Source organism: Aegilops tauschii, chromosome 2, assembly GCF_002575655.3.
Source record: "Aegilops tauschii subsp. strangulata cultivar AL8/78 chromosome 2, Aet v6.0, whole genome shotgun sequence".
Taxonomy (NCBI): Eukaryota; Viridiplantae; Streptophyta; class Magnoliopsida; order Poales; family Poaceae; genus Aegilops; species Aegilops tauschii.
The window spans coordinates 563,325,433-563,352,571 of NC_053036.3; the positions used below are offsets into that span (position 1 = coordinate 563,325,433).

At 49.4% G+C, this 27,139-nt stretch overlaps 1 protein-coding gene across 1 annotated transcript; it reads right to left on the minus strand.

Annotated features, from left to right (window-relative positions):
• Nucleotides 1-3,533: 3,533 nt before the first annotated feature.
• LOC141041264 (uncharacterized) lies at nucleotides 3,534-4,220 on the minus strand. The gene has a single exon (XM_073507392.1). It carries the CDS (start codon nucleotides 4,218-4,220, stop codon nucleotides 3,534-3,536), a length of 687 nt encoding a protein of 228 aa, XP_073363493.1.
• Nucleotides 4,221-27,139: the final 22,919 nt, after the last annotated feature.

The window sequence follows — 27,139 nt, forward strand, 5'->3', positions numbered from 1 at the left end:
CCAGAGCACAAGGTAAATATGCCCCCTGGGAGGCATAGTAATGGCGCACCGTTTGACATACTAATGGCGCACTCCCTGGTGCGCCACTATTGTCTAGTATACTAATCGCGCACCAGGGGTGCTCCATTAGTATTAGTTACTAGTGGCGTGATGATAGTGGCGCACCTGTAGTGCGCCATTAATGGCCAAAACAGGTGCGCCACTAATTAGCCTTTTCTTAGTAGTGGTAAAATTTCAGGATGAAATACCTTGAGATGCATTCTCTGCAAAAAGAACAAATTCATAGACTTTTGGAATGAATAGTATCATGTGTTAAAAGGTTTTTGATTTCTCTTTTTTTCACATCCCTCATTTCAACGTATTTCGTCCTGAAAATTTACACACATGTGTGTTATGCCTCCATATATGTCTGTATTTTTTTAGAATTTTTTGAAATCTAAAAATATGAAATTTTTGGTACTTTGAACTTTTCAAAAACTAGCCTTCATGAAGGCCGAGCTCCAAAAGCAATTTTTGTTTACGGAGGGAGCAGAGAGAATAAAGCGAAGCAAGATTTAGTGTTTGTGAAGTGAGTAGGCAAAACGCCAGATCCGAGAAAAATATCACACATTGACACGACAAATTGGCTGAAAAGACATCCGTAATCTGTTTGTTTCACTTTTTTCTATACGTGTCTCTCACACGACTCATGGCTGAGTCACACACATGAGGAGATGATTCATCATGGCTTGGCGCGTTGGTTGGTGTCGAGCGTCGACAAACGACCAAAGATGTGCCCCGTCGCCGCTTTGCAGCCCGTGATCGGTATGCAGCAACAGCTATCGTATAAGGCCTCCTTTTGGTTGTTGGAAGCAATAATCAACAAGGCCAATACCCCACACTTTGCAGCCAAGGTTTGTTGTGGTCGGCAGTTGACTGCGAGTGCTTCCAAGAGATAGTCCCAAGTTTTTTTTTCGAGAGTATGTCAATGGCATATCATATTTTTATGGAAGGCAGAAAATTATGTACAAGAACCCTAACGAGGTGCGAACAGCTCGTAGGGGGAACCCACTCAACGCCAACTTCCTAAAACCTATGACTACTATCTCGTGAAAGGGTCTAAAGGACCCACTCTGCCTAACTCGGCCTTCCTCCAATCATCAATCTCATCTAGGATCTCTGTTTTGAGTTGTGCAGCCGATCTTTGTCTCGAGACATTGTTGAACACACGCGCATTGCGTTGCTTCCAAAGGGCCCACGCAATTAGGATGGTGATGGAATCAAATCCTCTTCTGAGCTTGCAATTGAATTGTCTCCTTTGGTCGAGCCACCATTGTAAGAAGGTGGCATCGGTGGATGGGATTTGCACGTTGAGTCTCCACTCGCTGAAACAAGAGTGCCACACCTCTTTAGCATAACCACAATGAGCGAGGATGTGATCGGGGTTGTCCTCATCTTGCAAGCAAGTGTAACAGGTGGATGCCGTATCTTGGAGGCCGTGACGAGCTCGCCAGTCAGAAGTCCAGAGGCGGTGTTGGCTGGCGAGCCACATGAAGATTTTGCACTTCAACGGCGCCCAACTTCTCCAGATGCAGCCTGCGGTGGGGGTTTTGATTTGCCCCATGCAAAGCCATCTATAAGTGGAACTAGCGTTGTATTTGCCAGACGCATGGCAAGGCCAGAAGAATTGGTCCTGCTCATCTAGATTTCTCTCCACAGTACTGATGGCCTGGCACAGAGAGTAAACTTGCATGTGGCCCAAAAAAGATAGCTCCCCTTGCACATCAACCGTCCAGGCATTGTCGTGGAGCGCATCTCTCACCGTTCTTTTGTTCTTGTTCCTTGTACTAACCATCGCGTGGAGTAATGGGGCTATGTCAGCGACCGTCGCACCGTGAATCAAGCGATCTTTCCAAAAGAGAACTTAAGATCCCTCTCCCACCTTAATATTGACCAAGTTGTTGAAGACCTCACACGCTTGTTCATCCATGATCAGGTTTAGTCCTTGCCATGGTCTACTCGGATCAGATCTTCTTAACCATTATCAACGGACACGCAGTGCCAAAGCTTGCAGCGCTAGATTCTTTACTCCTAGGCCTCCGAGCGAAGTTGGTTTGCAAACCGCGTCCCAGGCGACAAGGCATTGTCCGCCATGGCTCTTCTCCTTGCCAGCCCAGAAGAAAGAGCGCATCCACTTGTTGATCTCCTCAAGAACCCAGAGGGGTGGGTCGAGCACAAGGAGTTGGTGAACCGGCCTTGCAGCGATAACAGTTTTGACCAAGATCAATCTTCCAGGCCGCTGGATGAGGCCTCGTTGCCAAGCAGGAATGAACTTCCTGACTTGATCGAGAAGCGGCTGCCAGTCCGTCCTTGTAAGCTGGTTGATCGCGAGCTGAAGGCCAAGATAGCGGCATGGGAAGCTGCCCATCTTGCAATGCAGTATCGATTCCACTCTCTGATGATCAATCTCATTGTGTTTGATGAGGATTGCATTTGATTTGCTATAATTGATTCGAAGGCCAGAAGCTTCGCCGAAGATATTGAACGTGGCCTTGACAAAGGTAAGATCTTGCACGGAGGGTCTCAAGAACAGCACAAGATCATCAGCATAAAGGGAAAGCCTCTGCGTAGCCGTGACACCTCTGAAAGAACTGAGGATTCAATCTTCTGTTGCCTTACTAATGATGGAGGTGAGGGAGTCCATGGCGATGACGAAGAGGAGAGGTGAGACCGGGTCCCCTTGCCTTAGGCCCTTGGCATGATGGAATCTTCTAGCTGGAACACCATTGACCACCACCCGGGTGTTTGCTGTTTTAAGGAGGATCGAGATCCAAGTAATCCACTTCTGACCAAAACCCCTCGCCCTTAAGTTCTCCATGAGGAATGGCCACGACAGAGAGTCGAACGCTTTAGATATATCCAGTTTGAGAAATAGCCCCTTCTCGTTTCTAGCACGAAGTTTCCTGGCAAGCTGTCTGACAAGGAGGTAGTTGTCGTGGATGTTTCTTCCCTTGATGAAAGCTGATTGGTTGATGGCCACGATTTCAGACATGCGGGGACGAACCCTGGTCGCGAGAAGCTTGGCGAAGAGCTTGGCAAAGCTGTGGGGTAGACTAATGGGGCGGTAGTCACCAACTTCCAGGGCATCCGGGACTTTGGGGATCAATACAATGTGCGTGTGTTGAGCTTATCGAAGCCTTGTCCATCTCCCACATATAGTTTTAGCAGCGCAGCCATGATATCTCCTTTAATGATAGGCCAAGCAATGTGGTAAAAAGCGCCAATGAAACCATTGGGTCCTGGAGCTCTATCGGACGGAATTTCTTTAATTATGCTCCAAACTTCCTCTTCAGTGAAAATAAGCTCGAGATCATCGAGGTTGCATTCGGGGGTCTGAAGGTATTCAAGATCAATCGTGTTCTCGCGGACACCGGCCTTCCCAAGCAGATTTTCAAAGGCTTCGGAGAAAACCTCCTCTTTTCTCACTTGATCAGTGATGATTTTCTCTCCTCTTTTGATGCAGGGGATGAAGTTCTTGGCACGTCTTCCATTGGCTACAGCTTGGTGTTCGCGTCACCCTCCCGCAGCCAGTGGATCCTGGATCTTTGCCTGTCAATGGTGCGCTCGAGGGATGCAAGACCAAGCAAGGAGAGCTTCAAAGTTCGGCGCAACCAGATTTCCAGCAGAGTCAAGGGTCGCCTCTCTTGTGCTCTATCAAGTCTCGCAATTAACCAGTTTGCAATCTTCATGAGGATCTTGATGTTAGCAGTCTTTCTTTGGCCCCAAGCTTGCAAATAGGAAGCAGTATTCCTGAAGAGCGCGTCCAACCTTTTAAAAGGAAAGAAGATATCATTGCTATAGACCCAAGCTTCACGGATCGCCTCTTCAAAGCCCTCAAGCTTGGTCCAATACAGTTCAAACCGAAAACGTCTCTTGGCTCCGTAGGTGTTGCTCGTGGAGAGGTGGAGAGGTGCATGATCAGACGCACTAGTGGATAGTTCTTGCATGAGATAGTCTGGAAAAGCCAACTCCCATTCAACCGAAACAAGCATCCTATCAATCTTGGTCAGGGTTGGGGTGTTTCTCTCGTTCGACCAAGTGAACTTGCGCCCATGCATGTACAGCTCCTTGAGCTCATGGTCGTCAACAAAGTTTTGGAACTTGGTCATCATGGTTCTGTTAATATTTTGATTGCTCTTCTCTGAGCTGCGGAGTATCATATTGAAATCACCGAGGCACATCCAGGGACCTAGACATTGCATCCTAAGCGCATATAAGTCATTGAGAAACTGTGATTTAAGCTCGTCACCCTGGGGTGCATACACCACGGATACCCACCACTCGGTGCCATCAAGTTACCGAACTTTGCCGGTGAGGAAGTTAGCATCGTACTGTAGGTGATCGACATTCACGCATGTCGAGTCCCATGCGAGTAAAATACCACCACGCGTCTCACTCGCAGGCAAGTAAGCAAACCCATCAAAAGAAGGTCCGAGACATTGCATTACTATGAACTGGTCCACGACCTCCAACTTGGTCTCCTGGAGACTCACTACTTTAACTTTCAACGAAGCAAAGAACTCTCTAACTACTTTCCACTTGGCTGGGTTGTTTAATCCTCTCACGTTCCAGCAAACCATCTGTGGGTTGCGATCCATGAGGAAAACAAGCAACCCCAGCACCAACGGGCATGCTCAAAGAACACTAACCGCAACGTCAGAAGCACCGGCGAGGTCGATGTTATTGGGCACACACTTGCCAAAGAGCGCTGCGATGACTCTCATGTGCTGTTCGCGGAGCGGAGAGTCGAACAAGTCCTGAAGCTCCCTAACAGCCTCGTCATCCACCACCAAGTCTTCCGGGACAAGGCCGAGAGCTCACAGCAGGACGTTTTCCACTTTGCCAGACTTTGGAGCGCCTGACCCAGCATTTCTCTTGGTGGAGCGCGTGGTGCACTTGGGTGTGAATGGCTCAGCCTCCGGACGAAGTGTGGAGACTTCGCGGAGTAGGGGGGGTGAGCTTCTTGATGATGCTGGAGCAGAATCTCTTTAGACGTGCATATGCTATTGCTTCTTGTGGGGTCATGCCATCAGGTGTTTCCTTCTCCGGTAGGGCCAGGGACTGTAGCATCAGAGTTGAGGGCGGGGCAAGGTCTTGGTCTGCAGCAATGCCAGTATTGATCTCTCCTTGAGGCAAAAAATCAGTGGTGCATGGTGTCGTGGTTTTGTCACGACAGATGTCCTAGAGAAAGGACTTAGTCGTGGAGCCATCGCTACGGGTTAGCTTAAAGGGGTTAAAGCGGACAAGGGACACAAGAGAGTTTATACTAGTTCGGCCCCTTACGATGAAGGTAAAAGCCTACGTCTAGTTGTGATGAAATTGATGGGGTTTTGATGACCAGGGAGCGAATACGCTTTGCCTGAGTCTCGAGTTGTTGTTTGTCATCCTTGAACCGCCGCCGGGTCGAACCCTTATATACATGGGTTGACGCCCGTCGGTTTACAGACTCCGAGGCCAGCTCATAATCGTGTCCGGCTCAGTCTCTGCTACTTCTATCTTACAACACAAGTTTACATATCAATGCCGGTTTGTGTCTACAGGCCTTAAACCGGTTTTGGGCCCTGGGCCTTTATGAAGCGTCACCGTCTGTCTTCATGGGCTTCAGATACAGATGAACTACTTATGAGGTTAACCCGGCTTCTCCTGGCCGGTTTACGCCCAGTGGTAATATCCCCAACATTAGGCCCCAGATTGATTTGAACTGGTTCATGTCAATCCTCAATACTTAAGAAAATTTCTTCTTCAACATCTTCACACAATCTTGTAAACCGCCATGACATCATCTTCTAGGATCTTGGTAAACCGCCATGACGTCACCTGTCATTAACGAGCCTCCGACAATCGAGGCGGCAGCATCGCCTCATATCCAAAAACTCGGCTCCTCGATTTTCGCGTCTATCGTTTATCTCCCTTATAAATAGGGCTAGGGGGTCTTTCCATCTTCCCCCTCGTGCCTCTTCACTTCATCGTCATCCTTGCGACGCTCGACCCTTCAACCTCGGTCGCCGCCGTCCACCTTCGACTGCTGCACCAACCTTGGCCGCTGCATCGACCTGAACGTACCAGAGCTCCTCCGCGCGCCGCCGCTGCTCAACAGCCTCCGTAAGTCTCCCCTTTCTCTTACCATAGATCTGCACTTAGGGTTTCTGTCGTTCATCAGTGTTCGTCGCCGCCCTTCTTTTCCCTTATTTATATCCACGGACTAGATCCAAAAACCACATAGGTCTCGTGCGGTAGTAGCTTAAACCACATAGATCCCGCGCTTTAGCAGTTTCAGCATCTGTTTGATATCGAACTCATCTCATCTTGGTGAACTTTCAGTACACTGGAATTTAGATCGGAATATATTTTGTTTTTCCTATGTGCGGTAGATCTGAAATTACCATAGCAAGATGTGAAACTTGTTTTTCCCTTCACTTAGACATCTTTAATACCAGATAGGGCGGTTTAACTTCATATACAGAATGATGACCCGGTAGATACCATTAGTCCCTGTTGAACCGCCAATGCATTACACTGTTTCCATAGTCAGATTCCGGTTTATGAATAACCAAATCCGGTTTATCAATATGCTTGTATCCTTATATCACTGTATAGCTGTCCACTGTAAATCTTAAACCGGCTATAACCATGTTTCAGATTTCCCTTGTCATGGCCAAACAAGTCTATGAATGCAATTGTGCTCCCTCTCGAGTAACCGAGGAGCAATTAAACAACCTTGTTAAAATAGGCGCTTTAGCCAAGAAAGACGTTATCCACTGGAGGGTCCCTGGCCCGGAAAATCCTCCTACACCCTAGAATGGAGAGGTAATCGTGTTTGTTGATCATCTCGGACGAGGTTTTAGCCCTCCCGGTTCAAAAAATTTCTGAGATGTACTAGCCAATTTTCAGTTGCGCCCTCAAGACATCGGTCCCAACTCTGTTACCAACATCTGCCACTTCCAAGTATTCTGTGAGGTTTATCTGCAAGAGGAACCTACAGTTGAACTGTTTAGGGATTTCTTTCACTTAAACCGTCGCACCGAGTTCTCAGATGGACCCAATACGGAACTTGGCGGAATGGCGGTTCAGAAGAGGAAAGAAGTCACCTTCCCTCATCCCAAACTCCACAGTCACCCCAAAGAGTGGAACCAAACTTGATTTTACTGCATGGATACCTCTCCGTCTGACGAAAACCCCATGCCGGGTTACCGCCCTGAACGCCTGAGCAACACACACCCTTTCCCTCAGAGGCTGACTGCAAGAGAGAGAGCCAACTATGCTCCTCAATTATCAAAGCTCAGAGCCTTCGCCCTTAAACCGGTTTGACAGGAGTTGATCTTGCTCGTTGTTGGATAAGCTGGAGTATTCTGCCCTTAAGCCGGCGCCCCGATTTGATGTGTGAGTACACGGGGAGTTTGAAGGATGCTCAGCGACACATTGACATTCAGCTTACAGACGAAGAAGTCACTGAGGCTGTAAAGAAAATACTGAACGAACCGGATGCCGTCTGTGCCCAAACCGGACTACTCCCTTTCTGCACATTCAACAAACCACCAGCTGTAAGAATCATATAATCCTTTGTATCTGAATTTGCTTCTGTCCAAATATTCTCTGAAAGTGTAATTATTTTCTGACAGGGTGATGATCCGTTCTGGAACAAGAAACCATCACAAGACAAACCGGCGAAGCCGCAAGACAAACTGTCCAAGCCAGTTCGTCCAAAGACCAAGGTTGTTAAGAAACCTGCCAAGAGAAGGACCACCGCATCCTCCGATCTACCAGCTGATGACGATGTGCGTAATCCGGAACCAGAGGTAGAACTTGATTCTCTTGGTTCATTTTTCGTACATCTCATTGACAATGATTATTATCAGGACGACACTGAAGGCAGTCATGCTGAGGACGTAGAGGTAACCATTCTTTCCTCCGATTCAGATCCTCTGCTAACATCAAAAATCCGTCAAGCAAACCGGAAAGTAAAATTTTGTCACCCTCTTGCTTACTTGGACCCAAACTTTCTTTTGAAGACGCAGCAGCACGAAGCTCGCCGTACAACCCGGCACAGCGGCCAGGTAGTTACCTCCGCCGGTTTACCGAACAGTCCGGTTCGGAAACGCCGATCAGAGGTCTCTTATCCCATTGATACTTCATGCCCAAAAGCAGGTTGTTTTCGCCAGCCTCTTGACCCGTCGGATTCAAATTATCAGGGTACTTCTCACTCATCCTCTGGCGAGTCCTCGGCCACACAGCTTTCACCCCTCAAAACAGTTCCTGGGTGAGTTATGCACATGTCTTTATTCTTGATGTGTTATCTTTACATACTGTACTGATCCTTATGTCTATCTTTTCGCAGCGCCAAGCCAAGACCCAGCAAGAAAGCTCGGTTGAACAAACCGGCTGATGATAAGGTCGCTGCTGAACCGGAAACAACTCCAGATCTGGAAGAAACCGACGCTGAGGCCATGCTTCACGATCCGCCGCTTCAAGACCATGATTTCCTTGCTGAACAAGTGCAAGTTGATACTACAAGTCATGCAGACCAGCCAGCCAGCTCTGTCCGAACTGGTGACAACCCGGCCAGTCCAGCTAAGGACACTGATAAACCGCCAACTCCGGCAAAAGCTGCTAATGAACAAGATGATGACGTTATGATTACTGGCACTAGCCACACCACCCCTGGCAATCCTGTAGCTTTGTCAAAGCATACTGCCAAGGATGATCTCTCTGCTATCGGAAAAGGCAAATGGAATGCCGATTTATCAAGCTTTGCCCACCTCAATGTTCAAGATATTCACTCTGGCTTCTTGAACCGTCTGTATACCAGCCGTGACTATGAAGCTAGTTTGGTAAACTTGATGAAGGAGCGATGTGAGGTAACTACTGTTTTTCTCCTTTGTCCAATTGCAGTTTATCAACTCCTAGTAGCCCCCAAGTGACGGTTTATGATACCAATCTAAACCGGGACTTTTGTCATAACTTAACTTTATATATTTAGCCTCCAGGGACCGGATTACCTTGTTAAGATGAACCGGTTCCTTAAAATTTGCCATACTGCTCTTTCGCCGGTATAGTCCCCAAGGGCCGGTTTAACTTTATAAAGATGAACCGGGACTGTAGAAGAATTCCCATATCCACAGTTTTTTGAGCAAACACACATTAGCCCCCAAGTGCCAAGCTTAATACTTGTATTGTGCTTGGGACTTGTAAAAATTTCTGAGTAAAAGCAAATATGCATTAGCCCCAAGTACTAAGGGCATAACTTGTTATGTGCTTGGTACTTCAAATATGTACTGTCAACTCATTATGTATCTGTCTCTTTTTAGGCTGAACTGAGCAAGAAGGAAAGCCAAACCGCTGACCTGCAAGAGAACATCAAGTCCCAACAGGCCGAAACTTCCAAAGCAAAAGATGAGCTGGCAAGCGCCTTAGCCGCTATGGAAAAGCTAAAGGAAAGCTTTGCCAAGGAGCGTACGGATTGGAACACAGAGAAATCCGCTTTGTGGAAAAGAGCTGAAGATGCAGAAGCAGCTCTCAAACCGGTGGTAGACGAGCTGACTGGGGTAAAGCGGCAAGTACACGCGATGACCGCTGCTGTGTTTGGTAAGCATCTTGTCCTTAATACTGTCAACATATTTTCCCATGCGTTGCTGGTTTACTGATGTTTGCAATGATGCAGGAACTCGCATTAGTCATCTGGGCTCTGATGTTCAGAAGAAGCTGAAGGCTGCCTATACGCTGATAGAACAACTGTATACCGGCGCTCAACGAATTATCTGCACCACTTCTCACAATAAGCCGCCCCCGACGTTAATCAAAGATACCTTAGATAGGCTATCTATGCTGCCTGCCCGGGTAGAAGAGCTGAAGAGGTCTGCTGCAAGGGCTGGCGCTCTGACCGCGCTAACCCGGGCAAAAGCATGGGTGCCTGATCTTGATCCGATGGACATGGCTAAAGGCTACCCAAGCTTGAAAGAAGACGGATCCGAATTTTGCACTGGAGATCTCCGCGCCATAAACCGGGAAGTACGTCCACTGGCTTGTCAACTTGCTGAAGAAGCTGATCTTTCACATTATCAGGCGAGTTATGATATCAATAATAAGCGGGTTGCTGCACCAGCTCCTGAGGCTCAAAACCTGATCCCTCCAATCCGTAAGCACACTTATGCCCCTGATATTGAACCGTCCACCCTTATAAGTGATGAGGCTGTGTTTCAAGCTTTAACTGGGATCGACTGGACAACTATTGACTTCCAGCCGCTGGGTAGAGGCGAAGAAGTTGAACCGGTGCAAGATGACCCGCAACCGTCAGGTCAAGCTGATAAGCAATAATAATCCGGGGGCCAGTTTAGTCTGCCACACTGCAATGCTTCTTGATAAACAATTATCCGTTGGGCACTAAAATTCCTTGTAATAGGCTAGTTAAAATACTTGGTCTGTTATGCCTTCGTGCATATTTATCTGCAACTGATGCGTGTTAATCCGCCATGCTTAAGATATGATGTTCATAATCCATAGCTATTTGTTCAAGCTGTTCCTGCAGAGAAGAATCTTAAAGCGCCCTGGCGGTTTACCACCGGGCGGGTCATGATACCCAACTATATATATGACCAAGGTTGTAAAGTATAACCAAATATGGAAATATATGATACCTGTGACCTTTAGGCATAGTGTTGGCTAACCAACATTGTAATGAGGGTAATAACCCTAATCCGGAGTAAAAGTATCTCCTGTTATATAACGCCGGTTTACAATAAACCCATTCCGGGTTGTGATAAACACCGGTTTATTCCATACTGGTGACTATGAGTCAAAACCAGACCGGGCTGATAGTCTCCGGATTACAGCTTGGTCATGTACTGACAACTTGTAGTTGACAGCCTAACCGGGTTGATAAACACTGGTTTGGAAACATCACAAAATCTTAGCAAAAGAAAAAGAAACTTAGCAAAAGGCAAATAAAACCGTTCTAGTCGAGGATTTTCACGGGCTGCCAGGCCCCAAATTTGATCAAGAGGTGTTGCTATGGTTCGGGTTCGACCAAGCCCCCAAGTGATGTTGTGGCATTACGCCGATCAAGAGGCGTTGCTATGGTTCAGGTTCGACCAAGCCCCCAAGTGATGCTGTGGCTTTACGTCGATCAAGAGGCGTAGCTATGGTTCGGGTTCGACCAAGCTCCCAAGTGATGCTGTGGCATTACGCCGATCAAGAGGCGTGGCTATGGTTCGGATACGACCAAGCCCCCAAGTGATGTTGTGGCTTTACGCCGATCAAGAGGCGTAGGTATGGTTCGGATACGACCAAGCCCCCAAGTGATCTAATATCAAGCTTTGAGAAGCTGTATCAAGGGGTAAACCGGACGCCGCTTTGTAAGCTCCATGTAATCACACATAATGTAAGAAAACAACAGATACCCCGCTTTAGCTGAGGTTCCGGTTTATTATATTGATCATAATATATACAATGTCATAATATGTGCATAAACAGAGCCTGTAGCTCAAGTATAGTAGGGCCGAAGATGAGCAATATTCCACGGCCGGTTGGTCTCCTCCTCTGATTTACGTGAGTCTTTCCGCTCTCGAACATCGATTAGGTAGTATGACCCGTTGTGCAGATTCTTGCTGACCAAAAAAGGTCCTTCCCAAGGGGGGGGATAGCTTGTGCATATCTGTCTGATCCTGGATGAGTCGAAGCACCAAATCTCCTTCCTGAAAGGTTCTGGTTCTAACCCGGCGGCTATGATAACGACGCAGATCTTGCTGATAAATCGCCGAACGGGCTGCCGCCATGTCACGCTCCTCATCTAACAGGTCAAGAGCTTCCTGTTGTGCCTTCTCGTTTTCAGCTTCAACGTATGCCGCGACACGAGGCGAGTCATGACGGATGTCACTAGGGAGAACCGCTTCCGCTCCATAAACCATGAAGAACGGTATGTATCCTGTCGATCTGTTGGGTGTGGTATTGAGGCTCCATAACACTGAAGGTAGCTCCTCAACGCAACAACCCGGCGTCCGTTGCAAAGGAACCATAAGCCGGGGTTTGATGCCTCGCAAGATCTCTTGATTGGCCCTCTCCGCTTGACCATTGGACTGGGGGTGAGCCACTGATGATACATCCAGCCGGATGTGCTCGCGTTGACAGAACTCCTTCATGGCACCCTTTGACAGATTGGTACCATTGTCTGTTATAATGTTGTGTGGAAAGCCAAACCGAAAAATCACCTTTTTGATGAATTGAACCGCCGTGGCCGCGTCACACTTACTAACTGGCTCTGCCTCTACCCATTTTGTGAACTTATCAACCGCCACCAAAAGGTGGGTCTTCTTGTCCTTGGACCTCTTGGAAGGCCCAACCATATCCAGCCCCCAAGTTGCAAACGGCCAGGTGATTGGAATCATCCTCAATTCTTGAGCTGGTACATGAATGCGCCTTGAGAATTTCTGACAACCATCACATCTTTTGACCAAGTCCTCGGCATCAGCATGAGCTGTCAACCAATAGAAACCGTGACGGAACGCCTTGGCCACCAAAGATTTTGAACCGGCGTGGTGACTACAATCTCCTTTGTGGATCTCACGCAAAATTTCACGGCCTTCGTCAGGAGACACACAGTGTTGAAACGCCCTGTCACACTGCAATGATGTAACTCTCCATTGATAACAGTCATGGACTTGGACAGTCGGATTATCTGCCTGGCCATAGTCTCATCCTCTGGTAACTCGCCCCGGTTTATATACGCCAAATATGGAATCGTCCAATCCGGGATAACATGAAGAGCCGCCACCAATTGGGCCTCCGGATTAGGAACAGCCAAATCCTCTTCACCGGTTTACGTTGGGAACCCGGGCGGCTTAAAGCGTCCGCCGCTTCATTCCTTCGCCGGTCCACATGATCGACCTGATAACCTTTAAAGTGACCTGCAACAATATCCACCTCACGACGATATGCTGCCATGAGTGGGTCCTTGGAATCCCAAGTGTCGGACACTTGTTGAGCCACCAGATCCGAGTCACCGAAGCACTTAACTCGGCTTAAGTTCATCTCCTTAGCCATCCGAAGACCATGGAGTAAAGCCTCATATTCAGCTGCATTGTTAGTGCAAGGGAACATTAAACGGAGAATATAACAAAACTTATCACCTCGTGGGGAAGTTAATACGACTCTAGCCCCCGAGCCCTCCAATTGCCTGGACCCATCAAAATGAATAGTCCAATAAGTATGATTCGGCTTCTCTTCTGGCGCTTGTAACTCTGTCCAATCATTGAAGAAATCCACAAGTGCTTGAGATTTGATCGCCGTTCGGGGCATGTATTTCAACCCGTGAGGCCCGAGCTCGATAGCCCACTTAGCAAAACGGCCGGTTGCTTCCCTGTTCTGGATTATATCTCCCGAAGGAGCAGAGTAGACCACCGTGATGGGATGACCTTGGAAGTTGGAGATACTGCTTAAGCTTCCGGCTTGCCATGAAAACCCCATACACCAAATTTTGCCAATGCGGGTACCTCTGCTTGGACTCAATAAGTACCTCACTGATATAGTAAACTGGCTGCTAAACCGGATATTCCTTTCCTGTCTCCTTGCGCTCCACCACAATAGCCACACTAACAGCCCCCGAGCATTAGCTGCCACATATAGCAACAATGGTTCTTTATCCACTGGAGCGGCGAGAATCGGCGGATTAGCCAGCTGCCGCTTTAATTCCTCAAATGCTTCATTAGCGGCGTCACTCCAGACGAAGTTATCCGTTTTCTTCAGCATCTGATACAAAGGGATGGCCTTCTCACCAAGGCGACTGACAAACCGGCTCAACGCGGCAATCCGGCCTGCCAGACGTTGAACATCATTGATACACTTCGGTTTAGCCAAGGAGGTGATGGCCTTGATCTTTTCCGGATTAGCTTCAATGCCCCTGTTAGACACCAAAAAGCCCAGGAGCTTCCCTGCAGGTACACCAAAGACACATGTGGCCGGATTAAGCATCATTTTATAAACCCACAGGTTATCAAAGGTCTCCTTCAAGTCATCAATCAATGTCTCCTTCTTCCTTGATTTTACCACAATATCATCCACATAGGCATGAACATTGCGGCCGATCTGTTTATGAAGACAATTCTGCACACACCGCTGATAAGTCGCTTGTGCACTCTTGAGCCCAAAGGGCATGGACACATAGCAGAAGGCTCCAAAGGGAGTTATGAAGGTTGTCTTCTCCTGGTCCTTAACTGCCATTTTGATCTGATGATAACCAGAATATGCATCCAAAAAACTTAAATGCTCACAACCCGCCGTAGCATCAATAATTTGATCAATACGGGGGAGGGCAAAAGGATCCGCTGGACAAGCTTTGTTGAGATCTGTGTAGTCCACACACATACGCCAAGTGTCATTCTTTTCGAGGACCAGCACCGGATTAGCCAACCACTCAGGATGGAATACTTCAACGATAAATCCAGCTGCCAAGAGCCTGGCTACTTCTTCTCCAATAGCTTTGCGTCTTTCCTCATTGAACCGGCGGAGAAACTGCTTGACCGGTTTATATTTAGGATCAACATTGAGAGTGTGCTCAGCGAGTTCTCTCGGTACCCCAGGCATGTCAGAAGGCTTCCATGCAAAGATGTCCCGATTCTCACGGATGAACTCGATGAGCGCGCTTTCCTATTTCGGATCCAAGTTAGCGCTGATGCTAAACTGCTTGGACGAATCACCAGGCATGAAGTCAACAAGTTTAGTCTCATCAACCGATTTAAACTTCAGGGTCGGATCATGCTCTGTAGTTGGTTTCTTCAACGAAGTCATATCTGCCTGATCAACACTGTCCTTGTAAAACTTCAACTCTTCTGTTGCACAAACCGACTCAGCATAAGCCGCATCACCTTCTTCACACTCCAGAGCAATCTTGCGGCTCCCATGCACGGTTATAGTTCCCTTGTGACCCGGCATCTTGAGCTGCAAATAGACATAACAAGGTCGTGCCATAAACTTCGCATAAGTTGGCCGTCCAAATAGGGCATGATACGGGCTGCTGATTTTCACCACTTCAAAGGTCAAGGTTTCTGATCTTGAGTCATGCTCATCTCCAAAAGCAACCTCCAAAGCTATCTTACCAACAGGATATGCCGACTTACCAGGCACCACACCATGGAACACCGTATTGGACGGTTTAAGATTTTTATCTGTTAACCCCATGCGACGAAAAGTTTCATAATAAAGGATATTGATGCTACTTCCTCCATCCATTAGTACCTTAGTGAACTTATAGCCTCCCACCTGAGGTGCCACCACCAGAGCCAGATGACCCGGATTGTCAACCCGGGGTGGGTGATCTTCTCTACTCCACACAATCGGCTGCTCGGACCAGCGCAAATAACGGGGCACGGCCGGTTCAACGGCATTCACCACCCTTTTATGAAGCTTCTGATCACGCTTGTCCAAGCTAGTGGTGAAGACATGGTACTGTCCGCTATTCAACTGCTTCGGGTTGCTCTGGTAACCCGACTGCTGCTGCTGATTGCCCTGATGATTATAGTCACTTTGATTACCCTGATTACTTTGACTGTTATGTCCACCCTGATTGCCATGGAATCCTGAACCGGAATTTCCTCCGCCTGAACCGCCTCCTGATCCCTGATCATACCGGAAAGAGTCAGAATTTTTGAACTCTTGCATGATGTAACAATCTTTCTAGAGGTGTGTGGATGGTTCCTCCTTCGTCCCATGCTTTGGACAGGGCTGGTTCAACAGATATGACAAACGGTCCGGGTTAGGATTTGGCATTCCATTGCGCCGGGGCGGTTTACCCTTACGCCGTTGGCCCTTGTCATGTGTATTAGTGTTAGCCACAAAGTCTAAATCGTGGTCCGCTTTACGCTTGCCGCCGTTTCCATGACCCGCCGGGTTGTGGTGCTGCCCCTTGGCGTTGCCGCTCTTCTTTCCCTTCCCTGTCTTATCATCGTTAGACTCGGGATCCTTGGTACTATCAGAGTCGGCATACTTCACCAGTGCAGCCATGAGGGTTCCCATGTCATTACAATGACGTTTAAGCCGTCCCAACTTTAACTTCAATGGTTCAAACCGGCAATTGCCTTCCAAAGTTAAAACTGCGGTGTCAGCGTTGATCCGGTCTGATGAATGCAAAATCTCCGAAACCCGGCGCACCCAACGGGTTATTGACTCTCCTTCCTCCTGGACACATGCAGCTAAGTCCACAATTGACATGGGCTGCTTGCATGTATCCTTGAAATTCTGAATAAACCGGGCTCTCAACTCGGCCCATGACCTGATAGAATTAGCCGGTAAGCTCTTTAGCCAAGTGCGGGCCGTTCCTTCTAGCATCATGGTGAATTACTTCGCACATGCCGTGTCATCCACGTCCAGCATCGCCATGGCCATCTCATAGCTTTCAACCCATGTTTCAAGGGATAAATCGGCGGTGTAATTCGGCACCTTGCGCGGGCCCTTGAAATCCTTGGGTAGGCACACATTGCGCAACGCTGGGACAAGACATCGCACTCCCAAGGAACTAGAGGTAACTCCTGGTTCTACCGATGTGGTTGGACGAACTGGAGTAAGCTGACGGGCTCGTGCTGCGCCGCTAACTCAGCCTCTCTGCGTGCCCGAGCCCGGTCCACCACTTCCTGAGCCTCACCAGCACCACCCGCTGGGTTATGGCCACGGGGCGGATCACGGTTCCGCGCATTGCTTAATACCGTCGGTTCATCCATACGCGTGCTATAACTCCGGCTTGGACGGGGAGTGGAATGAATCCGATCGCGACTATATGAATAAGCCTTCGGTTGAACCAAGGCTGTCTGAAGAAGCTCCTTAACCCGACGCGTCTCGACCGCTGCTAGAGAATCGCCTTCGATCGGGATGCCCGCCAGCCATGAAGCGGCAGCGACAATGTTGTCCATTGGGTTAGAATAATGACCCGGTGGCGTGGGGACATGAGGTACCACAACGTTGTTCTGACGAGGCGGATCCACCAAACGTGGCTGAACCGGCGCCCCTGCTCCGGGTGCCTCTGCCCGGTTTACCACCGGTGGATTACTGGTCCCTGCTCCTGGGGTATTAAAGAGATTTCTAGCATCATAAACCGGCGGCAGGCGAGATCGGTGCCTCCTCTTTAGGACTTCGTTCGACGCACTCTGATCCATCATAATCCGGTAAGCTTGTGCATCCAAAGCGGCCCGCTCCGCGGCTATCCTGGTATCCTCAGCTGCTAAGTCGGCTTTTGCCTGGGTGATCTGATCTTTCACTTTCGCGATTTCCGCATTGTGTGCATCCTGATCAGCCTGGTTAACCTCCGCCATCAGCGTTGCCAACACATCAAACAAATCAGATAGAACCTGAGCCGGCGGTCGCACAGGGCCTCCTGCCCCAGCCGCTGCCGCCGCTGCTAATCCGAAAATCATCGCCGCTGCGGTCGAAGAGTGGAGCGCTGGTTGCGTGCCGGCCATGAAGATCGCCACCCGGCTTGGCAGATCAGAGGGGTTCGGAATACTGTCGCCATCGAAACAGCCCCCAATCTAGCCATCTTGTAACTGATATAACGACTCGGTCTCTCCAGTTGATGACTCGTCGCCGGAATAAACGACGGTCTCACCACCAGATTCCGATCTATCCTCAGATTCCCCTCCATAGATAACTCCCACGAAGGCACGCTTCATGACAGGCTTGACCCGGGCAGATCTCGCACGCTGAGCCGTTTCGACGAGGTCGGTGCAGATGTCCGGCTCAGGGCCCGGTTCGCCGATCTTGCCAATGAAAACGTGTACGCCACCAAACGGGGCCCGGTACCCGTACTCGATTGAGCCGGCCTCGGGGCCCCAGCCTGCATCGTCGATGTAGAGCTTGTCACGACGACTCTTGGTCATCCGGCCCACAGCGTAACCCTTGAGTCCTTCGAAGTTGCCCTCCAAGAACTTGAAACCATTGTGCGATAGCCCCACGGTGGGCGCCCACTGTCGTGGTTTTGTCACGGCAGATGTCCTAGAGAAAGAACTTAGTCGTGGAGCCATCGCTACGGGTTAGCTTAAATGGGTTAAAGCGGACAAGGGACGCAAGAGAGTTTATACTAGTTCGGCCCCTTACGATGAAGGTAAAAGCCTACGTCTAGTTGTGATGGAATTGATGGGGTTTCGATGACCAGGGAGCGAATACGCTTTGCCTGAGTCTCGAGTTGTTGTTTGTCGTCCTTGAACCGCCGTTGGGTCGTCCCCTTATATACATGGGTTGACGCCCGTCGGTTTACAGACTCCGAGGCCGGCTCATAATCGTGTCCGGCTCGGTCTCTGCTATTTCTATCTTACAACACAAGTTTACATATCAATGCCGGTTTGTGTCTACAGGCCTTAAACCGGTTTTGGGCCCTGGGCCTTTATGAAGCGTCACCGTCTGTCTTCATGGGCTTCAGATACAGATGAACTACTTATGAGGTTAACCCGGCTTCTCTTGGCCGGTTTACGCCCAGTGGTAATATCCCCAACACACGGGGTTTCCGTCTCCGCCAATGAGAGGCATGGATGATTCCCATCAGTCCGTCCCATCGAGGCGACAGTGGCAATCGGCGGGTCCCGCACGATCTTCTCGGGAAGAGTCTGCATGGTGGGTGGGTGCGTGTCGGCAGGCACCACGATTGGCCGCACATTCTCGTTGGGATCGGTGTTTTCGCGGCCTGGGGTCTTGGGGCGTGCGGTCGACGATCCGGTTGGCTGAAGCGTGGGCGCGCCTGAGCCGGTCCCGCCAGGCCGAGCGGCAGCATTGAGGACAGCACCAAGTGTCCCCACATCCACCAGCCTGCCAAACTGGGGTGGGGTTGGGTGCTCATGATTGCAATGGGTACCCATTACACGCCTACCCTGTGGGTAAAAACTCTATTAGGGTAAGGGTATGGGACACAAAATTACCCATGGGTGCTTAAATGGAAAAATATCATACCCATCGGGTAGAGAGGGTACGGATATGGGATCGTATAACCCATGCCCGCATACCCATGTACCCCTCTAAATTGTTGACAAGTGGGTTTCCTTTAATATTCTAACGTATTAACCCCCCCCCCCCCAATCTCACCAGGTAAAAACTCTAATGTGCAGTCAAATTATCTCTATAATTTATCATGATTTTGTGAACTTAAAGTGTATGACTATTGTGTTGTTATTTATGATTATATGTTGTTGTTCAATATTTTTATGGGTTGCTTTATGGGCTACTTTTGTTTTTTGTTTTGAGAATGTTTTTTGTACATTATTGTTTAAAATGTGTTGGTTTTTAGTAATTTATGATTAAATGTTGCTTTTCACAATTATTTCCTAGTCAATTTGATGTGTTATAAATGCGGGTATTTTTACCCGCGGATACCCATATACCCTGTCGGGTGACGGGTATGGGAAAAAGTTGGACCCTTGACGGGTATGGGTATGGGTGAAAGGTAAGTTAAGGCTGGACACGTAAGAGTATGGGGAGGCTTCACCCGTACCCATACCCTGCGGGTGCCATCGCTACTCATGATCCTCCGGTGACCCCAGACCAGCATCTCTTCGTGGCAGATGGCCACCTTCTGATTGGCTGCGGGCGAATCCGAAGCCGCGGGGGTGGGGCCTTCCACGACCGGCCGTTGCGAGGCACCAATGATTGCGCCGGTGATTGGCTCGGTAGTGATCCCATCTCGCTGCACAGCAACACACTGCGGCTCTGGTCCCACTGCAATGACATGCCTATCCTCCTCATTTGAACGCCTGTTTGAATCTCCTGTGGGTCCAGATTGTGCGGTCAACCGGTCAAAAGCTGAGACTCTGACTGACAGCCTGTCTCTGGTCGCCAGCGCGGGGCCCCTTGCTGACACAAACTCCCTGTCCGCCATTGGCGGGATGTGCCAATCGGAGCCAGGCTGAGACCTCGCCGGCGAGCACGCGCCGCCGCGCACACAAGGCTGAGCACCAACACTGGCAGTGCCTCTGGCGTCGCGCTGACCGAACCTCCATGGCATTTGGCGTGGCACCGGCGCATGCGCCGCAGCACCACTCCCGCTGATCCTGCCGTCCGACGGCACTCCGCTCTGCCCACTGTCCGACGAGACCCCCAGGAACAAAGGTTCATCGCGATCTGAGAAGTCCGAAATGGAGTCCAGGTGAATAAGGATCTTGTACTGGAGCAGCGCCGACTCGGACAGAGGAGCGATCAAGCCTGGCTCCGGGATGGCCAGCCAGCGGAGAGAGGGGATGGCCGCCGGGTCCGCCGTCCAAGCAGAGAGCTTGAACGCAGAGAGGTCACGGCGCGAGCATGTCTCTGGCGCCACCACGTCCACCAGGCAAGAAGATCCCAGCAGGTCCTCCGCGACCTCACGGTCCCAAGCATGCGGTGGTATCCCTTCTAGGACGAGCGAGACTTTGTAGTTGAGGACGGAGTGAATAGCTTGAGCTTGGCGGTTCCATTGACGGAAGTAGAGCCGCACGCCTTGGAACTTGATGAACGGCCGGGCCGCGACGGAATTGCGGTGCTCTCGCCGCGCGAAGACGACTAGAAAATCCTCCGGCCGATAGCTGTGGACGGAGAGCCACTCTTGCTCGATGCCGACCACCGCACCAAGCGCCTGCGATACGAAATCCGGGGAGATGTCGTGCCGTGCCCCGCCCGAATAAGCCACCATGGCGAAATGGAGCCTCTGCTCCAAGTCCCCCATGTTCTGGGTGCGGCGGACGACACAAAGCTCACTCGCCAAGAATTCCTCCGGTCCCGGCGACGCAAGCCGTGGGGCAAATGTTAGAATTTAATCTAGTCAATGTATGATTTAATTAATTGTTGATCATGCTCATGTGTTGATGCATGTTTGACTCCTGCCATGTGAGCTTGATGTAAGGTACATGCACATGTCGTGCATTGTGTGAGAGGACATGCCACTGTGTGTCATGGCTGTCCATGCTTAGATCAGGAGCAGTACATTGTGAGTTGATGTGCTGCAGAGTTGGTAGGAGGAGTGGAGTGGGTCTCTGCTATGTAATAAGCTGAACCTTGCATTGGTTGCAAGCAGCACACCGAGCATTCGTTGCTGAAAAGAGAAAAAAAGAAGGGCATTTGTTGCCTGGAACCACAACTCGTGCGTGCCTCCTCTGTTTTTTCTCCTTGTTCTGCTTCTCCTTTAGTTTCAACAAACACTTCGTGTGCGTGTGTAACCACAGAGAGAAGAGAGATCGAGGGACCTGTGACCAACATTTGGCCTCAGAGCTAGATTCGGCGGCGGCGTCGATGGCCACGACGCCGGAGGGGCTGCAGAAGGCCCTGGAGGATGCGCTGGCCGAGATAAACGCGATGCGGCTGGAGGTGGAGGCGACCAAGGCGGAGTTGGCGGCGGAGAAAGAGAAGCTGGGACTGGTACCGGCGGCGACGGCGCTGCCGGTGAGGTCCCGGGCGCCCATCAACTACCCACAGCTCACACGCAGCAACTACACACTCTGGGCGATGCAGATGCGTGTGGCGATGCAGTCGGCGGGAGTTTGGGCGGCGACGAGCTCCGAGGACGTCGACCACGAGATGGACCGCGACGCCCTCGTCGCCATCTATCAGGGGGTGTCGGAAGATGTCCTGGCGTCCCTCGCCGGCAAGGACACGGCGAAGCAGGCGTGGGAGGCGATCAAGGTCGTGAACGTCGGCCACGACCGCGTTCGTGAGACGAACCTGCAGACATTGCGGAAGGCGTTCGAAGCTTTGGAGATGGAGGACACGGAGGCGGTGGACGCGTTCGCGACGAGGCTGAACAGGATGGTGTCGTCCATCCGAGCGCTCGGCGACGAGGATAAGGAGCTGACGGTGGTCCAGAAAATTCTCCAAGCTGCGCCGGCGAGGTTTATGCACTTGGTAACCTCGCTGGAGCAGTGTGTCGACTTGAAGACGCTCACCGTCGAGGACCTGTTTGGCCGGTTCAAGGCGCACGAGGAGCACGTGCGTATGCGCTTCGGCAGTCCCGTCGACGGGCAGCATCTAATGTTGTCCATCAAGCTGTGGGAGGCGTGGTCGTCGAGGAAGTCGAGCGGCGGTGCTGAAACCTCGAGCAGCGGCGGAAAAAGTGATGGCGGTAGTAGTCGTGGCGCCAACCGCGGCAAGGCTGCAAAGAAGCCACCACAAGCTGCAAAAGGTGAGAAAAAAAAGAAATTCAAGTGTTATAATTGTGGTGAAAGAGGCCATTTCTCAAACGCATGTCCTAATCCAAAGAAAAAAAAGAAACAACGTTAGTAGCTGAGGTGCATGATGAGGATCCTGCTTTGTTACTTGCCAGTACATTCGTTGTAGTGCAAGGTAATGAAGAAGAGGAGAGAGTGTTTCTGCAAGAGGTGAATGTGAAACCAAAATTAGGAGATAATGCAGGAGAAGAATCAGATAAGTGGTACCTTGATACAGGTGCAAGCAATCATATGACAGGGTCGATTGAGAAATTCACTGAACTGGACAAAACCATTGTTGGGGCTGTCAGGTTTGGAGATGGGTCTGTTGTGGAAATTGCTGGAAGAGGTACAGTGCTCATCCTTGCACGTAATGGTGGTCACAGGGGCCTGACTGATGTATACTACATTCCCAAGCTCTGTAGCAACATCATCAGTCTCGGGCAGATGGAGGAGCACGGTTGTAAAGTTGTTCTAGAAAAAAGTTTCCTCAGGATCTTTGATAGAGATCGATTTCTGTTAATGAAAGTACCAAGAGGGAGGAACAGATTGTATACCATAAATCTGAAGATGGGCACTCCTGTGTGTCTGCTTGCATCAGTTGCAGACAGGGCCTGGTTATGGCATGCTCGGTTTGGGCATCTGAACTTTGAAGCACTCAAGTCTCTAGCTCAACATGACATGGTGAAAGGATTGCCGCTTGTTAATCATGTTGGACAAGTGTGTGATGGCTGCTTGATTGGCAAGCAGAAACGTGCATCCTTCCCCAAACAAACATCTTACAGAGCAACTGAAAAATTGTCTCTTGTCCATGCAAACCTCTGTGGTCCAATAACACCTTGTACACCTGCTGGGAACAAGTATTTTCTGCTGATGGTTGATGACTTTAGCCGGTATATGTGGCTGGTCCTGATAAAGTCAAAAGATCAAGCTTTCAGTGCATTCAAGAAGATCAAAGTTTCAGCAGAATTGCAAGTAGGCAGCAAACTGAAAATGTTGCGTACTGATCGAGGGGGTGAGTTCACCTCGAATGAGTTCAGTGTCTTCTGTGAAGAAAGAGGCATTGCAAGGCAACTCACTGCACCATACACACCTCAACAGAATGGAGTGGTTGAGCGAAGAAATCAAACAATTGTGGCAATGGCTCGAAGTTTGCTAAAGAGTCAGGGAATGCCAGGGGTGTTTTGGGGGGAAGCAGTGATGACGGCTGTTTATTTGTTGAACAGATCGCCCACCAAAAGTGTCATTGGAAAGACACCATATGAAGCTTGGCGTGACCGGAAACCGAGTGTTGAGCACTTGCGTACATTTGGATGTACAGCTCATGTGAAGGTCACTGGACCGTCAGGTGGGAAACTTGCTGATAGGAGTATACCCACAGTGTTTATCGGCTATGAGCAGGGCACAAAAGCATACAGATTGTACGATCCAACATCAAAGAGAATTTGTGTCTCACGTGATGTGGTGTTTGAGGAAGGAAGAAGATGGGACTGGAACACTGCTAGTTTGCCCAGACATGGTGATATTGAAGAATACTTTGTGGTACACACTGAACCAGAAGTAGACAATTCCACCTCTGTTGCTCCACTACAGATTCAAATTGAAGAACACGCAACTCAGACACCAGGATCAGGGGGTATGGGAACTCCAGGAAATTCAGCTGTGTTGGCTGATGCAGGAAGCATAGCCACAAATCAAAGTAGTGTGGCAGAAATGCCTGAATCTACTCAATTTAAAACTCCGCAAAGTGCATTGAGAATGTGTTCTCTTGATGAATTGTATGATGAGACATCTCCAAGCTGGACTCCTATTGATATGGATCATGTCCAGCAGCTAGAATTGTGCATGCTCGGAGAAGATGAACCAACACATCATACTGAAGCCTTAAAGCATGAAGCATGGAAGGCTGCAATGAAAGATGAATTAAAATCAATTGAAGACAATGAAACTTGGGAATTAACCACACTCCCGGCTGGTGTTCGTCCTATTGGTCTGAAGTGGGTTTTTAAACTCAAGAAAGATGCTGCAGGAAATACCATTCGCCACAAGGCACGTCTGGTGGCTAAAGGGTATGTGCAACGACGAGGAATTGATTTTGATGAGGTGTTCGCACCGGTAGCAAGGCTGGAAACAGTCCGGCTACTCATTGCAGTTGCAGCTCAGGAAGGATGGGAGATACATCATTTAGACGTGAAATCTGCTTTCCTAAATGGGGAGTTAGAGGAGGAAGTCTATGTGGTGCAGACTCCAGGCTTTGAGCAGAAGGAAAGTGAAGAGAAAGTATTCAAGCTAAGAAAAGCTTTGTATGGGCTGAGGCAAGCACCTAGAGCATGGAACATTAAGTTAGACAGAAGCTTGATCTCATTAGGATTTTTTCGAAGTCCACTTGAACATGATGTCTATGTGAGAAGCTCTGGAGGTGCTCGGCTACTAGTTGGAGTATATGTCGATGATCTGGTGGTCACCGGCTCAAACATTGATGAAGTGAAAAAATTCAAGAAACAAATGCTTGATTTGTTCAGCATGAGTGATCTAGGATTGTTGTCTTACTATTTGGGAATAGAAGTTAAGCAATCAGAAGAAGGCATCAAGTTGAGCCAGACATCATATGCATCAAAAATACTGGAGAAAACTGGTATGCTGCAGAGCAATACTTGTCAAGTTCCCATGGAGCAAAGGCTAAAGCTAAGAAAATCTGGAGAAGGTAAGAAGGTGGATGCAACATACTACAGAAGTGTTGTGGGCAGCCTTCGATACTTGGTCAATACCAGACCGGACCTCGCGTACTCAGTGGGCATTGTCAGCCGCTATATGGAGTGTCCAACATCCCAACACTTAGCAGCAGTGAAGCAGATTTTGAGGTACATTCGTGGTATTCTTAACCTCGGTTGCAGCTATGTGCGCAAGAGTTCACAGGAACTGAATTTGCTGGGATATAGTGATAGTGATCATGCTGGTGATACTGATGATTGCAAGAGCACTATAGGTGTGATGTATTTCCTTGGTGGATGTCCAATTTCCTGGTTATCACAGAAGCAAAAGGTTGTTGCTCTTTCATCTTGTGAGGCAGAATATATTGCAGCGGCAACAGCTGCTTGTCAAGGTGTTTGGCTGAGCCGTCTACTTTGCAAAGATGACAGGAAAGGAGCCTGTGAAGGTGCAATTGTTGGTTGATAATAAATCAGCTATATCACTTAGTAAGAACCCAGTTCACCATGACCGAAGTAAACATATAGACACACGTTATCACTACATTAGAGAGTGTGTGGAAGATGGAAGAATTGAGGTTGAGTACACTGCTACTGGAGATCAACTTGCTGATATTCTAACCAAGTCCCTTGGTCGTTTGAAGTTCCATGAGCTGAGAAGCAGAATTGGTATGGTGAGTATCTCTGAAGCTTGCCAAGATTAAGGGGTGAATGTTAGAAGTTAATCTAGTCAATGTATGATTTAATAAATTGTTGATCATGCTCATGTGTTGATGCATGTTTGACTCATGCCATGTGAGCTTGATGTAAGGTACATGCACATGTCGTGCATTGTGTGAGAGGACATGCCACTGTGTGTCATGGCTGTCCATGCTTAGATCAGGAGCAGTACATTGTGAGTTGATGTGCTGCAGAGTTGGTAGGAGGAGTGGAGTGGGCCTCTGCTATGTAATAAGCTGAACCTTACATTGGTTGCAAGCAGCACACCGAGCATTCGTTGCTGAAAAAGAGAAAAAAAGAAGGGCATTTGTTGCCTGGAACCACAACTCGTGCGTGCCTCCTCTGTTTTTCCTCCTTGCTCTGCTTCTCCTTTAGTTTCAACAAACATTTCGTGTGCGTGTGTAACCACAGACAGAAAAGAGATCGAGGGACCTGTGACCAACAGCGAACAGGCGTGGCCAGGCCGCGGGCGTGGAGAGGGAGGGCGGCGTGGGCGGGGTGGGGGGGGGGGGGGGGGGGGGCTCTGGACGCGGCGCCTGCAGGACGTGGCGGCTGGTCCCTGCGCGCCAATTTCGCCGCCGCAGCGTGCCTGAGGTCCTCTTCCGGCGAAGGGCTCCGCGGTCTCTTGCAATCTTTGGATTCATGGCCGGGCAGCTTGCAGCGAAAGCACACGACTTGGTTGGTGCAGTCCGATTTGCGTGGGGGTCTCGTCGGACAGGACAGCGAAAGCACACGACATAGTCCCAAGTTTCACTCCCCAGCTGAAGGAAGATGTCGACCTTCTCCCGATATTTGCGTGGTCCGATGATTGCGTCCGACGCGTCAGTGTTACCGGTCGAGGAAGCCATAAAAACAAATTGCACGCAGATCTCGAGAAAAGCTGCGCCCTAGGACGAGACCTGCATGCCTCGCCGGCAAGAAAGACCGGTGGACTGGGAGGTGAGTGCCAATGGAATCTTTGATTTGATCCCTTCAACGCTCAACGGCAACACCAGCTGCAGCAAGCCTGCAACTGGGAGGTGGTTCCCCCGATGATACGAAACGTGCACGATCCCGGAGCTAGCTAAACAAACCTGGCTGGCAACCTCCTTGGCTAGTTAAACAGCTCAATAATCTTGTATTTTTTTTTATCTAGCTGCATCCTTGAGCTTGAAGTTTTAAAGGCTGCAAATGGCTGCTCGCGCAAACAAGATGTGCAAGTGCGCGCGCGAGTCCACTGTTCACGGATGCACCACAGCTCAAGATTTCCCTCCCGTATGTGTATGACACTTAACTTGAAGGAGGGGACCTCCAGATTTTTTTAATTTCTGGTCTGTATTTTATTTTCTTCATCTTGTGTCTGAGAAAAATATCACGTACAGTACACTGCACGACAGGCATTTGTGTCTATTATTGGCGTGGGCTTACCATGTGGGGCACCTGTCTCGTATGTTGGCAAAAAGCCTGGCGCGCTATTTATCGGCACTAAAACTTAGCGCTAGTTTAAGCGAAGCTGCCTAATCTTATACTCACACAAGTACAGCCGGAATATATTTCAAGTAT

Bases quoted from the DNA above. Each gene is read 5' to 3' on its own strand.
- LOC141041264 (XM_073507392.1), bottom strand. From the start codon at position 4,220: ATGTGCCTCGGTGATTTCAATATGATACTCCGCAGCTCAGAGAAGAGC.